The sequence below is a fragment of the Palaemon carinicauda genome, chromosome 24 (assembly GCF_036898095.1).
Source record: "Palaemon carinicauda isolate YSFRI2023 chromosome 24, ASM3689809v2, whole genome shotgun sequence".
Classification (NCBI taxonomy): Eukaryota; Metazoa; Arthropoda; class Malacostraca; order Decapoda; family Palaemonidae; genus Palaemon; species Palaemon carinicauda.
The window spans coordinates 11,569,958-11,586,303 of NC_090748.1; the positions used below are offsets into that span (position 1 = coordinate 11,569,958).

The window sequence follows — 16,346 nt, forward strand, 5'->3', positions numbered from 1 at the left end:
CCTTTAGCCCAGTACCTACTTATCCCAAAAATAACGGAAGAACTGATATTGAAGTAATATGATCATGATACACAAGGCTCACCATTGCTAAATGAACCCAATGGTATTGGTTGAAGTGTGATTTCTACTGTACATTGGTACAAGAGGGAAGAATGAACAATATCCTAATCAGTCCACCATACAGTATGTCTAAGAAAGAGGCTGTCAAGAGACCTTGCAATAAATAATGTTAAAAGTTTCAAGATACCCAAGATAAAAAACCAACAGTGCTATATGGCAGCAATAGTATATCAGTACTGTATTGGTTGAAGCCAATGACAAAACAAAGGGTCATTTAGCACTGTGCCTTGTTAAGAATTTAATAGCCGTTTCACCTAACAAAGTCCTCTATTTCACAGGACAAGACGCTTGCATACAGGTGAGAAACAAGTTCTTCAAACTCTACAGAATCACATTGGTATTCCATCAGATCTAATGGTCCGCCCTTAGACTTCAGATGTCCTATTCTAAAAATACCATAAGCTAAGTATAAAGTTACGAGACCAAACAATTACAATACATTAAATGAGTCAAAGGAATTTAAGACTAAAGAATTACTTTCCTTTATGGGGAAAGTTACATTACTATAATATCAAGGAAGAAGAGAAGCTTAACTAAAAAGGTTTCAATACCAGTATTCTATGTACTAATTAGTATTAGCATAGGGTTTGGTAGTACAAAGAGGCAACTTACCGTAGCCATGCCAAAATTAATAGGTTCCAGCTCTTCATACAGTCTTCGCCATATGGGTTCTATGTGAGCACATGCTATACACCAGTCAGAATAAAACAGCAACAGATATGGCTGCTTTTTGCTTAGCTGAACAACTGAGTTTTGATAAGCCCTGCAATATATGCACAAATTGCTTAGCAAGGATAATTTCATACTTGCAGATATAAATACAATTAACAATTATTAATCAATACATATTAGAGTTCACACTTAATGCTAAAATCATAAAAATACTCTATACTTACTTAAATGTAATGGACTGCTTCTGATATATGTTTGATCCATCACCATGTTTGAAGTTGAACCTAAAACTGCCACCTAAATTACTGAAAATATCATCGAAAGGATCAAAGCGACGGAAAGATGAATAATCATGCTGTCTTCGAAAATTCGGTTGTTCGTCTGTTTGTCCGGTTGAATCGTAAAGCCTGCGCCTCTCTGGATCCATCAAAAGCTGAAATAAAGGAACATCTAAGAACAAACATTTCAAAAAATAAATCTAAAAGATATACTTTGAAATACCAATTAGGATTTTCATATAGTAATATTTTTTCAACAACTTGAAAAATATAATTAAATATCCAGAAAAAAATGCAGCATTCTTCATATAAAAGGAAGAAAGGGAATTTCACCTGGTGAAATGCTCTATTTTCTAAGACATCAACAAACTTGAAAAATTTTAATTAAATCTTGTTGATTAGAAAAGATGTATGCTACTCCATTTAAAATAAGCTCAGAATATTGCTGTATAATACTAAAGTATCCAAGATGTTACTTTACCAAAATTTCCATTAACCCAATTAAGGGATAAATACGTTGGACTTATATGAATCAGGTGCTTGAAAGGAGTGATGGGCAAGCGTGGGTTGAGTTAGTAGTACTGGTCTGCGAGGCAGGGGAGGTTGAACTGCACCTCACTATTGAGGGATTTCGAAGAGGAGAAGTCTAAATGGTACGAGACCTCTGGTATTTCGCCCCAGTCTATACCGACACCATTAGGTGAGCGAGCTAGTTCAACCTAGCATTCCTATAAATTTTTTCTCTGGTAATATTAGCAGTTATATTCCTTTGAAATGGTGCATAAGGAGCATTTCACTGGGCGGCACAGGTCTCTCGCCCAGAAAAGCATATATTTAGTCAGTTTAACAAACTTGGTAATAAAATCATACTTAAGAAAGATCCATGGAAACCTTTCAACTCTCAAAAGTAAAAAAATACAGTACAGTTATATAAAGCCATACAGTCAGTACTTTGAACTGGACAAGGCTATATAAACAAAAAACTAGAGGGGCAATCAGCAGAGAGTATGCCTTTGCCACACCAAACAGTCTTATTTTGCTCTTAACTCCACTGTATACTTTTACTTCAATGTACTTTGTTCAAAATTCAATGGCTTTGTCCTCAGGTCATAACACATTTCCACCAAGTTATATTAAAATTGGGTCAGCAGGTTTCACATAATATTGGTCACAAACAAAAAATTAACAAAATATTTGCTATTTACTTGACATTGCAATTTTTTATCTGAAATGTTTGAGATTCATCCTTGAGTTGTACACTACATGACTACTGAGTTTGGCAAAGGTAATAGAGTAAAGTCCTGTGAAAGTGTGAAATGAACTCAATAACACTCGATAAGCAGTACAACATTAAGTAAATAAGCTTTCCCTAAAAATACCAATTAACTTTAAAACTCGTCTTCATTTTACCGTGAAAAATTTTACTGTAGTTATCCAAGATCCAAATAAAATAATCAAAAAGTATTTCTAAAACAAATTTCTAAAACTAAATTAATACAAATTACTACCTCACCCACCCTAAGTCTTGAATAGTACTTGAGTGAGGAAACCAAAAATTTGAGAAAAAAAATCTCAAGAGGGAGGGGAAGGCCTCACAACTGGATCCAACCTAACAACCACAGTGCCCTGCTTTCATCTAGGGTACACAGCCCTAGACTACATAAAATCACTTCATGAGGATCCTTCCTATAATTCAATTGTCACATTTCAATGTACATTGGATTTTTTCTTTCCTCCTCCTATACATCCCTAGACCTTTTAATGAAGAGTAATGTCTCCCTTAAGCTGGAATAGCTGTTGACTTGTTACAAAGGCCTTTAGGTAACAGATGAGCGGGGAGATTACCTCACACGCTTGCCCGACCAAGTCAGGTACCATTTGACTAGCTCAGGACAGATTGTTTAATTCAAGAGATGAACTCGCTCATGAGAGAGAGAGAGAGAGAGAGAGAGAGAGAGAGAGAGAGAGAGAGAGAGAGAGAGAGAGAGAGAGAGAGTGAGAGAGAGAGGAAAAAGGGTAAAAAAGAGCAAGGGAAAAGGGGTAAAAAAGAGCAAGAGAAAGGGTAAAAAAGAGAAAGAGAAAGGGTAAAAAAAACAGAAAAAGGGTAAAAAAGAGAGGAAAAAGGGTAAAAAAGAGACAAGGAAAAAGGGTAAAAAAGAGACTGGAAAAAGGGTAAAAAAACAGGAAAAAGGGTAAAAAAGAGACAGGGAAAAGGGTAAAAAAGAGACAGGGAAAAAGGGTAAAAAAGAGCAAGAGAAAAAGGGTAAAAAAGAGAAAGGGTGAGAAAGAGAAAGGGTAAAAAAGAGAAAGAGAGAGAGGGTAAAAAAGAGAAAGAAAGAGAAAGGGTAAATAAGAGAAAGAAAGAGAAAGGGTAAATAAGAGAAAGAAAGAGAAAGGGTAAATAAGAGAAAGAAAGAGAAAGGGTAAAAAAGAGAAAGAAAAAGGGTAAAAAAGAGAAAGAAAGAAAGGGTAAAAAAGAGAAACAAAGAGAGTAAAAAAGAGGAAGGGTAAAAAAGAGGAAGGGTAAAAAAGAAAGAAAGGGTAAAAAAGAGAAAGAAAGGGTAAAAATGAGAAAGGGTAAAAATCAGAAAGGGCAATAAAGAGAAAAAGGGTAATAAAGAGAAAGAAAGGGTAATAAAGAGAAAGGGCAAAAAAGGAGAAAGAAAGGGTAAAAAAAAGAGAGAAGGGGTAAAAAAAAGGGTAAAAAAAAAAGAGTAATAAAGAGAGAGAAGAAAGAGTAAAAAAGAGTAAAAAAGAGTAAAAATAGAGTAAAAGAGAGAGTAAAAAGAGTAAAAAAGAGTAGAGAGAGAGAGAGAGAGAGAGAGAGAGAGAGAGAGAGAGAGAGAGAGAGAGAGAGAGAGAGAGGTGTCCTCCCAAAGAAGGGCATTGCCTCTGACTTTGCTTCCCCCCCCCCCCAAAAAAAAAGAGGAGAAGCACCGTCACTCAGCGTAAAGCACAAGCTGGTCACGTAAAGACCTCGAGCGGACGAGAGAGATGTCATCCCAAATGAGGACCTTGCCTTCAACTTAGCTTTCCCCAAGGCCCAGGGGGAGAAGCGCAGTCTTCAGCGTTGAGACAGCAGCTGCTGATCTTTGTCGAGCTGTCAGCATTTCTCCCCATAAGCGGGAAGGTTACTAAACAGCTGATGATAGGATCTCTCCCTCAGAAGGGAAAGTTGTCCAACCCCTCGAGGCAGACCTCCTTGCAGCACTCTCTACTTCTCTTCAACAAGCCTTGTTCAATTTGAAGGTCAGCATCGAGCCGAAAACAATACCCTTATAAATTGCGTAGGGTTTCTATTTAGTGTTGAAACAAATTAATTTAATTTGGTGAAAACATTGAGTCAATCTTGTCCCATTGTTGCGGTTCTGTAACTCACAACATTAAGGTAGAAACAATTTCAGAAAATGTAAAAGAAATAGGCAGATGTTTGTAATAGCCTTCTTGCTACTGGATAATTCTCAACTTTCTAGAACCTCACACACTGACCATAGGAAAGAGGCCTTTTCAACTATGTCCCACCTTCTCCCAAGTTAGATTTCAACTTCACATTCTTCTGGATCAGTTACATAGCCAAATATATCATTTTGATACACATTCAGTGTAGGAACCAAATCTTGGAATGTGGTAAAACAAATTATTTGGTATTAATGAGCACAATGACCTAGCAACACTGATTATTAGCAAATCAATCATGAAAGAAAGTTACATTACAAAATCCAAAAAGGGCTCTTATAATATTCTTTTACACTACTATACGGAGGGTTATATCTGCATTGCTAATTGGTCACTTAAATTCCTATTTAACGTACTTGTAATTTCTGTGGCAGATTCAAAACATTTTTGGAAGCCTCTTATTAGCTTGCTTTCCTGTAACCAAGTTTGGCAAAGGTAAATTTCATCTGGGTTGTGCAATCAACCATATCAGTTTGAGCTAATTGCACTTGTTGAGAGGGGTTTAGTTTCAGTTAGAACTGCTTCTAAGATGCAGATACAAAAAATCAAAACTTAAAATTTCTTAAAAGAAAATTTCTAGCATTTGAAGATTTCCAAGTTGCTATTCCCTCAAGCACTTTAACAATGCAAATGCATGGTAACATGCTTTTATGGATGTTAATTTTTTTTACACTAACAATGCATGGCAACATTGTTTTATGCATGTTGAAATTTTCTACAATGAAAAAAAAAGTGGTCAATTAATACCATTAGCTGCAAGGATAGTACACTTTTTAGTAACTATTTCATCAAACTGGCAATCTGAAATCAAAGTCAACTAAATTTTATATTTTTGCTTACTTCAACCATAGTCTTGTCACTGTTCTTTAATGGGGGAACCTGACAGCCCTAAGTAAGGCCACAATCAATACAGAGCTTCAAGAGAAACTCCCCACTGGATGAGGGTATCGCACTTTGCTTGGTGAAGCAACGGGGTCCTCTGGGTCCAAAGGTTGTCCAATGGGCAACCCCCTTAGTCAATGGACCTCCAAAGAAAGCTAACCAAGAAGAAGCAGAAGGGCAAGTACAAGGCGCCCGAGAAAAAAAGTCAAGACTTTTTCGACCTTGAGGAAGACAGAGGGAAGAATCACTTTTTAGACTACTACTGTCACCTACCGTACCATTCCCACTGGGAGGATGGCCGCTACTAGCACTAGTAGCATAGAAAAGTCTGTGTGCAGGAGTGCCGTCTGCATGCTGGGCAAAGCCAGTGGGGATCCGTCTCCATGGCTAACATGAACGTGCCGCAGCTATGCCAGGGTAAACCCGCATAGTTGCAACTCCTCAAAATCATGCACCCGAGAAGAAAAGAAATATTCTAAAAAGTTTATGGCATTAGAAAAAGTGGTTAACAGGACAGCCAGACTGCATATCTTCACTACTTACCCAAAAACTAAAGTGAGGGATCTCACTGGTGAGTGTGTGAGCGGGGTGGTTGGTCTAACTAATGAAGGGTCGTTGACACCCCTTAAAAGTCTGTGGCTAGATTCCATCTAGGTGAAAACATATACCCATTTTAAAGAGAAAATGGTTTGTATTTGTGTAGGAACAAAAGGGTATTTGGTAATAAGCATAGTACTCCACTAAAGTACAAGGATGCCCTCTCTAACAGAACCCAGTATGAACATGCAGTCCCAATTGAAAAAATATTCTGAAAGACAAAACCCTTCAACGAAGTCAATGACCAGTGTCAGACACCCACCCTAATTTTTTACTATGAAGCCTTCCTAGGGGAAGAAGTTACTAGAGGCTAGAGATATCTTAGCCATCCCTACCCCTATCACTGAAGGCTTTGCCTTCAGAGACCTTGTTCACTTTTCCCTTTAAAACCCCAAATGATCAGAGTGACTGCACAGTATATTAAGGAGTCCTGACTGACCATCCTTTCCACTGATGGCCACCCAACCTAATTTTCTGTAAACCGCCGAGAGGAACTGCATAAATCTTCTTGAACGCAAAAAAAATCTGTAGAAATCTGCTTTGAAAAGAGAAAATAACTTCTTACTCGGCACAAAATTGGGCCACAGTCTTGCCACCTGGTGCAAGAGAAAAGTCAGTATCTTCCTACTGACCACCCCAACCTCCTGAATTCCACCCTATCCTACCAAAAGGATGAACCGACACACTGACAGTGATCATGACAAAATGGAATTTGAGCCATAATGCATCCAGAATAAACATCCAAGAATTATATAATATTTTTTAAATAATTGTACAGTACACTATAATGCACCTTTCAAATACTAAAGTAACACCCCTTGTACAGAAATTTTATATCTACGCTTAAAGCTTCACACAAAGTCAATTCAGTGTACTGTACTCGATTTTTAATACTCTACACCTCTCACTGAATTTAAAAGAATTCAGTCACATCTGTGCTACTAAAATCCTATATCCCTGCAAACAACCAAATGAAAATTGTGAGAGGACTTACCTCATATGCTTGGTTGATCTCTATAAACTTTGCCTCAGCTTGGGGAGATTTGTTCTTGTCAGGATGCCTGTAAAATTATTTATAAATAAATACACTTAAAAGTTATAAAGACAATAACTTATAAAACTAGTACAATATACTGTACAATAAAAATCTAAAAAATAATTTGTATTTTTCCTACCTATACAAATCTCAAGTCCTTTACTTGAACTTTCCCGACATCACCAGCCCCAAACCAAGACCCAGCTGCAATCCAAGAGGTTACAAATACAAACCATCGTCCTTACTTATAGAAGACTCATCCTTAGGCAGGAGGAAGTCCCTGTTCCAACTAGCTAGAACACAATACACTTAGCAAAACACTTAATATTGAGTCAATACTTAAGTCTGAGCTCTTAAACCTCATGATCCAGGGCAGCTTCCGGAATCACTGCCCGAGCAATCAAGGGTAGTGTTGAGCTACAGCAGGAACACACTGTGTTGGGATCCAACTTGAAATCGAGGACGAAGCCATGTTAATTGAAAAGTAAAAGGTTTGCTTATACAAAACATTCCCTCTCGTAAAGAAATGTGGGAAAAGACTAAAAAATTTAACATTCAGGTGCTGAAAGCAACAAGGGCTTAACAATCTTTAGATAAAGTCCAACTGGCGAGGTTACCAAGGGTGTACCCACTGAGAGGGGAAAAAATCAACAAGGAAAAGGCCAGTCACCAACCTTTCACTCCAGACTTTAATAGGTAATAGGTTGGCCAGGGCACCAGCCATCCATTTGAGATACTGCTGCCAGAGAATTATTGGGTCCTTTAACCCTTTCACTGCCATTGGTAATTTAGTCAGAATTTGCAAAAGGAAACTTCTTTAAAATCACCTAAACCATACAAAGTTGGTATTTATTGGAAAGGTCTTGAGAGCTTTCTAATAAATATCAACAAGTTAGGATTTGTTTGGTCTGGAAAGATTTTGCTACATCAGAAGTTCCATTAAATTCACCACTGGCAGTGAAAGGCTAACTGGCAAGACAGTACTACAATAGATCCCTCTCTCTGGCTGCAGCTCATTTTGTCTGCCTACACATACACCAAATAGCCTGACCTATCGTTACCACATTATTCTCTGTCCCCATAGACCTGACAACACCAAGATTACCAACCTACTATTCTTTGCTCAGGGGGTCCATTACTGCAATATAATTGTTCAGTGGCTACTTTCCTCTTAGTAAAGGTAGATGAGACTTTAGCTAGGGTAAGCAGCTCTACTAGAAAAGACACATACCAAAATCAAACCATTATTCTCTGGTCTTCGGTAGTGCCATAGTCTTTGTACCATGGTCTTCCACTGTCTTGGATTAGAGTTCTCTTGCTTAGGGGTACACTCAAGCATTCTGTTCTATCTTATTTTTCTTACTCTTGTGTTTCTGAAGATTTTATAGTTTGTATGTGAGGGATCCAATTCAATATTGTTACTGTTCTTGAAGTAGTTTTTTTAGCATTCTTCTCTTATAATTTATTTCTTTGTTTCATTTCCTCACTGGGCTATTTTACCCTGTGAGCCCTTAGGCTTATAGCATCTTGCTTTTCCAACTATGGTTATTGCCTAGTTTGAATTAATGATGAAAATAACAATGATGATGATAATAATAATAATAATAATAATAATAATAATAATAATAATAATAATAATAATGGTAACATTAGCCCTTCATTTACAGATACTAGGGCCAGGGTGAAGATATCCACGGAACTGCAAGTCACAACACGCAAGTAGGCTAAAGGCGGTGAAGAAGATATGTCATCTCAAGACCCCTGCACTGAGAACTTACACCACTAAAGTTCTTCTTGCAGGCTAAGGAGGTAGCAACACCTCTAAGGTCTCGAGTCTTCGATCAGTCTTTCAATCAAGAAAGAGTTCAAGGAATGGGAGATACTGTAATTCAAGCCAAAACAAAATGGAGTTTTTAGAAACCACACTCATTCTTCCTGTGTTAATGAACAGATTTTCCAGGTGGGGTCAGGATGGCTTAGTGTGCTTAAGGCAGTACCTCGGCATCAGACAGGAGGCAGCTCTAAGGTCGCAGCTCTTGCCAGTGGGTAACAAGAAATTTTGCAGCTCTTGCCTGTGGGTAACCAAGAAAGTTCCCAGGGTCTACGAATGAAAACGGCGAGTCTCTGAAGTATCCTTGGGCGATGGTTCCTCTTCTCCAGGAAAATAAGCTACAACTTCAGTCCGACTGGTGTGGAAGTACAATCACTGATGTCGCCTTCAAGAATTTAAGTTAGGCTCTACGGGCCAGCCATAGGCTCTACACACTGGTATGTGGTCCAGGTCTAAAATCTTTTCCATGGTTGGATTTGAACTTGCCTCCCTTTGCTCGGAAGGTTCCAGCCTGTACGTAAGCTGAATAGACACCAAGAAAGATTACTACTGTTGTCTGAGATTGCAGGAGTATCCCCAGCTTTGTCTATGCTTATAACAAAACTAAGAAGTGTCAGACCTCAAATTCACATCATGTGTGAATTGTCACATTTGCCACGAGATGACCCAGGAATCATCCTCAAGAAGCCGGGGGATTTACCAATCTATGTAACCTGACCATAAGGGAGGCCCACAAGTTCCTCAATGGGTGCCAGCCTCTCGGAGTACACGTCTGAGCTGAAGAAGGTGTAGGCATCTTTGCCTAACACTGTCTCGGTTAGAATCCTGTCACGCCCTAAAGTGACTAGCCTTGTCGAGTATTCACTTCAGAGGCAGCATGGAGACAAAAGAAATAGACGTGAGCGCTTCAAAGCTCTTGAACACCATAGGTGCAATTGAAAAGTAGCTGATGGAAGGAGAGACTTAACCCGACTGAAGAAATCGCCGCAGCTTTACTAGTAACCGGAAGATCTATGGCATCATGCAAAGTCAACACTGACTTCCATATTGTTGGAGCATCATAGAGTGATAAGGAGGCAAGAGCAGCTCTGAGCATCAGGAACAAAAGTTCCTGATGCTACACCAATGGGGTTACAATTCCTAAAGAAAAACTAACAGGTATTCACTGTCCCTTATGGACACAGGTCTTAACTAGCCGGCCTGTCCATAGGGAAAGCTGTCCCTATGCCAGAAAAGCTTAAGGTAGCATTGGAAGACATTCGGAGGCTTTCATCTCAACGAGTGTGTGTTTCAAGGAGAGAAGTGGAGAGCCTTAATCATAAAGCGCGAAGTGATCCCCAGATACGATACAATCTACCCAATGGATTGAATTTCTCTTTATACCCAAGGGAGATACTATGGGCGAGAAGAGCAGACTTCATTGATTTGTCTTGAGGGAAAAACTGGTCTAGCAAGAGACTTTTGCTATGGCGATGAAGAGTAGGGCATGCTTTGTAGGAATTAGTCTACACTTCAAACAGACAATGTCTCTGTCAAACAGATTAGGAATGGTCTGGGATATGGTCAGGACTTCAGTGGCAGGTACGCCCGGGAACAGGCTTGTAAGGCACTGTCCTGTGTTTTGATGAACCGTAGGAATCCCTTAAAAGTGTGAAGTAACCAATCTTTTCTGGGCCTGAATGCCTTTGTCACTCATGGATATGGCCTTCAGCTTTGAAGAGAGCACGAATAGGAAGCTCAATACATTAGGTTCAATCTGAATGGTATGCAGTCTTCTAAGAATCAAACTTGACCAATAGGAGCTAATGAGAAACTTCAAGCAATATCTTCTTTACCATAGTCTGGATATCCCCAGCAGAAAGCCGAAGTCCATAACCTCTGACGCAGAGCTCCGCTTAGGCTGAAGGATGAAAATGGGAGTTACAACAGAGTAAAGAGATCACAGCTACTTTGTCCAGCTCTGCAATCTCTTATCTTCGTCTCTTATACTGTATTGGTGAACCGCCACCAGAGGTACCACTGTTGGACTGTTCCCCCCCTGTTCCCTGGTTTATTAGCATTGAAAATTCTAAGAGTCTGTGAAAGCATGGCCGTGCCAAAAGTTTGTGGCATTTTACGTAGAAAAGGCTGCAAGGCGTGAAAGTAGTCCTTTCGTGAAGGTCGGAACTATCTTCATTATGAGCAGTTTTCCAAGTGCATCTGGCAAGGGCCAGACCAAAAGAAAACATAGGCTAGGGCTATGGCCAATCTCAACTAGATTCCAACAGCCTATAGATAGGAGGGACATGGAATCCACGTCTAGCTTCCCGTTTGACATTGATCTGGGGTTCTTAACCAGAACTGAGTGGGCAATGGTTTGAAGAGTAACCTGATGGTATCCAAATGATCCACCTCATTGGATATGAAGGCAAGGGTCTTTGACCAAAAGTCAATCGTAGACTGATGATAAAAATTGATACCAACTACATCAAGAGTTCCTTGGTAGTCACCTATCCAAGTACTGTAGTGACCAGACCTATATTGATTGATAGGATGGGACACTGAAAAAAAACTCTTAACACTAAGAAATATTAGGAAAAGTACATTGTTCCAACACTAGATATGTGACTTTCGCCCTTTTCATAGGGGTATTGTGTCAGTTGTCGCCAAAGTGATGCTCCTGTGCGACGGGCTTCATGTTTGTTTAGTTAGGAAAAACAAAAATTATTCCATATGTACAAATTATTCCAAATGTCACATCCTAAAACTTCACTACAGTTTTGTTTTGGTTCTGACAACCTTCTAGTGCTCTTGACCATCTCAATTTTATCATGACCACTCTGTAGGGGCGTCTCTCCTGGGATGGCTGGGTGAGGCGCGAGGAGGAAGGGAGTCGTCTGAGGGTGTCCTTCTATGGGCAGGTCTTCTCGCTGAAGGGGGTCTGGGTTCTCCCGTATCCTTCAGCTTCCTGACCCCCTCTACCGTCTCCTCCACTGCCTTCAGGGGAACACAGTCGTTCCACAGGGGTAGGCTCCTTAGGGACCTCGCTTCTCTATCCCGGAGCCTCCTGACAAGCTTGTTGAGCACCGTGTCCCTCTTCCGCAGTACCCAATTGGCGGCCTGCGCGATGGATTGGTACAAGAGGAACTTTAGGGCCTTACCTCCCGAGCTAATCAGCTCCTTCAGTAAGGCCTGGTTCTCCGGGACTGCAAGATCATAGGAGGACTGGAAGCCTACCAGCGTGGAAGCCCACCAATCTAGCCACGAGGATACGTGCACTAGGTCCTTGGCTATCTCCTCCATCATGGCAGTTTCTGAAGGGAAGAAACAAACTGGGGTGGTGGTAGCCCTCTCTTCAGCTGCTCCTTGCCCCAGGATGGCAACTGCTGGTGCCACAGTACAGGGACCCACGCGATGCCCTTCGGGATGGTAAAAACGGCTCTGGGACTTTAAGCCTTGGAGAAGTTTGGAGGAGCTCTGGCTCTTGGGAGCTTCTGCGTGATTGGCCACGATCTTCTTAACATGAGCCATACCCAGCCTAACATCCCTAGCCAAAGGAAGGGCTAGTGATGGTCTCTGCTGCACAGGAGCATCTACCAGCCTGCTGAGGCTTGAGAGCCAGACTTCGTCCGAGGAAGGCTCGGGTTCGTCCAGCCTGTGGTGACGCCTAATGAGGCCTATTACCCTCCTGTAGGCCAAAACTTCTGCTGCTGAACCTTCCACGCCGTCATCTACTTCCTCCGTAGGATGCTCCACTGCTTGTGACGGAGGGCGCCGTACGGGGAGGAGGAATCTTCTTGGAATAGTCCAATCTCAGCGGTTCAGGGCGTAGAACGGGCATCGCCGCTGGGACAGGAGACCTCCGTCCTGGACTTATCCCTACTTACGGAGGTCCAGGGAGTTGCGGGCTTGCTCATTGAAGGGAGTTGCCTCTCTTGTTCCTGTCGACTCATTGTTGATTTGGAGGTCGGGACGCGGCTGCCAGACCAAAGGGGCGACTCTCCGCTGGGCGGATGGAGTCGGAACCTTCGCGGGCTTATGCCTGTCCGCTGAGACCTGAAGAGACGACTCCCTCCGTCGATTGTATCTGCTGCTGGGGACGTACCTCACTGGAGAGCGCGCCCTTGGGAGCCAGCCCGAGGTGCCCGGAAGTGCTGACATTACCAGAAGTTGACTACGTGGGATGACGACCCATTCTTCCCCCGGGAAGCCACTTCTCCTATACTTCCTTCTGGGGGATCTAGAGCGCCTACCCACGTGGCGGGATCTGGAGCGGGAACGTGAACACGACCGTCTCCTGCGGGACTTATCTCAGGGTCTTCTATGGTCCCTCGGGTCTCCGTCTTCCAAAGAGCATGAGTAGGCCTCGACCGAGGAGCCCGACGACTTGTAGGTTCTCACTGGCAGGCCCGAGTCGCGCCGCGTTGCTGGTGGGTCCACGCGTCGTTCAGTCGGTGACGAAGGCTCCAGGAAGACGGACGGGAACGTAGATGAAGGCGCTGGACGGGAGCGGGGGAGCTCCTCGCTGGGGAACCAGGTTTCAAACCCTTCTTCCATCCTCAAGGGTGACCTGAAGGGCATCTTCGGCGGCGCCAACGCATGGGAGTCTGACGGCGGCGAGTCTTCCTTCTCGGCGGCACCGTCGGCTGCGGAAGCACCTGAAAAACATGCCCACGATGCGGGAGAAGAGGCTGTAACAGTTTTCCCCCACATAAGATCATCCGAAGAGACAGGCCCTGCTTGCACCAGGGTTCTGTCCCCCGAACACACTCCTGTCCCTCCCTTAGGCCCCTCACTTACCTGGAATGACGCCACAACCCCACTATCCCGTAATTCAGACTCCTGGGGAAGGGCCACAGGCCTCTGCCCCGCAACTGACTTACCTCGTTCCCTACTCTGGGTAGGGGAAGACGGCAGCGAGGCTATGTCCGAAGATGCGCCCGGCGAACCAAGATGCGAAGAGACGCTCGGTTTCCTAGGCGATCTCTTAGACGCCTTCTTTTTCTTGGTGCCGTAATGCACCCACTGCACCTCGTTCCAGGACTCGCACTCCGGACACGTGGCTGTAGGGGAACACACACATGGCCCTACACGAAGAACACAAGGAGTGCGGGTCAACTTCAGGCTTCGAAAGGAAAGCTCCACACGATTTTCCGGCCATAGGCCCAGGACAACGACGGGGATGCTCCACTAAGCACTAGTAAGGCACCGCGAGACACAGGAACACAAAGGGAAAAGGATAAGGGAGAGCACAAAGGTACCACGTGGGAACCGCGTGAGACACAAAGGGTCGCACTGGGTAAGGAGAGCTTTGTGATGTTATCGCGACGCGACCAGAGAATTTACTGGGGATAGAGACCTGAGCAAGCATGCTCTCTGACCTGGGGTCGCCTCGGGGCGCGTATCACTCCGCCAGAGGTTACCCGGCATAGAAAATGGGAGTAGGGTAAACTACACAAAACTCTGGTCGGTTGGGAGGAGATCCCAGATACTCCTAAGAAAGTAGTTCGAGGTAAGTACTCCGAGTTGGAACAAATATAAATTATTCCAAATGTCACATCTTAAAACTTCACTACAGTTTTGTTTTGGTTCTGACAACCTTCTAGTGCTCTTGACCATCTCAATTTTCTCATGACCCCTCTGCTTTACAGAGTAACTGTGCCCTGCACCCAGCAGGGAACAGGTTATCATCTAAACAAAAACTACTACTACTGAACTCCCATGGTGTCTGACAGGAAGCAGGCTGCAGGAAAGTCATCTTTGTGTATCCAGGTTGTGGATAGGCATTTTGTCAGCAATTTTGTGACTGGACCAAGATCCTTGTGCACTGACTATTTTCTTTTTCTTTTGGATAACTGTTCTTTTAGGAGTTTCGAATGATTTCAATGTCAATATGAAAACCCAAATTTTTCAAGTTATAAACACATCTGAAACAAATAGTTATGCTGGAAACCCCCATTCAAAACTAATACTCTTGAGAAAAACCTAACCTTAAGTTCCCAATATAAATTTAATATTTCCCCTCATGGTAATTTGACTAAAGGTATATTTCATTACACCATCTTATTCTTTCCAAGTGACATTCTCGTAAGCAGCTTTTCGTGGAAACATGACAAAAAATAATCTACAAAAAATCCTTAATTAATAGACCCCAAAACCATCGTATACGTGTTAAGGGGCGTCGACCCTCTCCAGCACGTAATAACATGGGGATTTAGGTCAGGTTATGTGATGGTACCTTAGGTTGGTACATAGCAAAAAAATTTTCCTAAAACTAATGAAAGAACATTATGCTCCATAGAAAATGGGATTACGGATTATTGGGCTCCACTATATAGGGCATCTATCATATATTAATGATTACAGAGATATTTACTAGTTACTGATGTTATCCCTACAGCTTTTTCTTAAGTGAGGACATGCTAAAGGTGCCACGCAAGCACTGCTTATTTTGTTTTATGGCAACGCATTGTGGATAAAAATGCCTCTAATTTCTTTCCAATTTTATGGGTTCAGTAAAAATGTTGAAACCGGATTAGTTCCTTTATTTCAAACTACAGGTACTTTGAATAATGCAAGTACCCTTAAACAATATATGGAGCCTTTACAGTTCATTGGGGCAGACTGAAAAACCTCAATTAAAAGGAAACGGGCACAAGAACAACATCTAACCCAAGGTTCCCCACCTATCATAACCTAACAGTTGTACCCTGACCTACTAGGGGGCTAATCCCAAGCGATCTGCCCTTACACTACCATATTCTTATCATGCTCTGTCCTTGTGAACTACGTTTCAGTTTCAATGTTTGGAGGAGCAACACCCAATTGAATTACCTTAAGTGATTATTGCTCTTTAGGGTTTCATTATTTAAAACTACACTTGCAACAGAATAAAGGTCCCATTCATTTAAAATGCACTGTATATGGTAGGAAAATATATGGTAATATTGTGGTAGAGTCGCACCTAACACCATTACCACTTGCCAGTATATAGGAGCTTGAGGTTTTGTTTTTCCCGAGTGAAGCTAGCGCACGGCTGGGAAAACCCCTCAAGATTTTGGTAAAATTTTGATAAGTCTAATGGATTTTTAATAGGCTGTGCGCTTGCAAAAATAGAAAAACATCAGGCTATGTACTGATAAGTGATAATGGCGCAGGGTGGGACCAACGTAATATTACCAGATACATATATATACGAAATGAATTACTGTATTAGTTAAATCTAATTTTATAAATAAAAAGCAAGTTTTATAAATAAAAATACCTTTAAAGCCATACTAATGCAAAATTATATTTTAAATATTAACCAATTTCCCCCACCTAACTTAACCTAGGATGCCTTTTCCTTAACTACAAGGTAACCTACAAGGGACTATGCCCTTGCAACCCACTAATTTGGACACTTATTACACTTATTATAATAGGTTATGGGGTTGAGAAATTCTACGAAATTTTCTTTCATGTTAGTTGCAGTAACCTGACAAAGAAATGTCAT

At 41.8% G+C, this 16,346-nt stretch overlaps 1 protein-coding gene across 3 annotated transcripts in view; it reads right to left on the bottom strand.

Annotated features, from left to right (window-relative positions):
* The window catches only part of l(3)80Fg (dnaJ homolog subfamily C member 16 l(3)80Fg), a 120,795-nt gene that overhangs the window by 85,485 nt on the left and 18,964 nt on the right, over positions 1-16,346 (bottom strand). For all 3 annotated transcript variants that reach the window (XM_068348050.1, XM_068348049.1, XM_068348048.1), the window contains exons 2-4: positions 7,000-7,066; positions 1,017-1,225; positions 733-883 (exon numbers count right to left, since the gene is read on the bottom strand). In XM_068348050.1, the coding sequence (XP_068204151.1) occupies positions 733-883; positions 1,017-1,219 (354 nt within the window). In that variant the 5' untranslated portion in view covers positions 1,220-1,225; positions 7,000-7,066. The remainder of the gene's footprint in view (positions 1-732; positions 884-1,016; positions 1,226-6,999; positions 7,067-16,346) is intronic.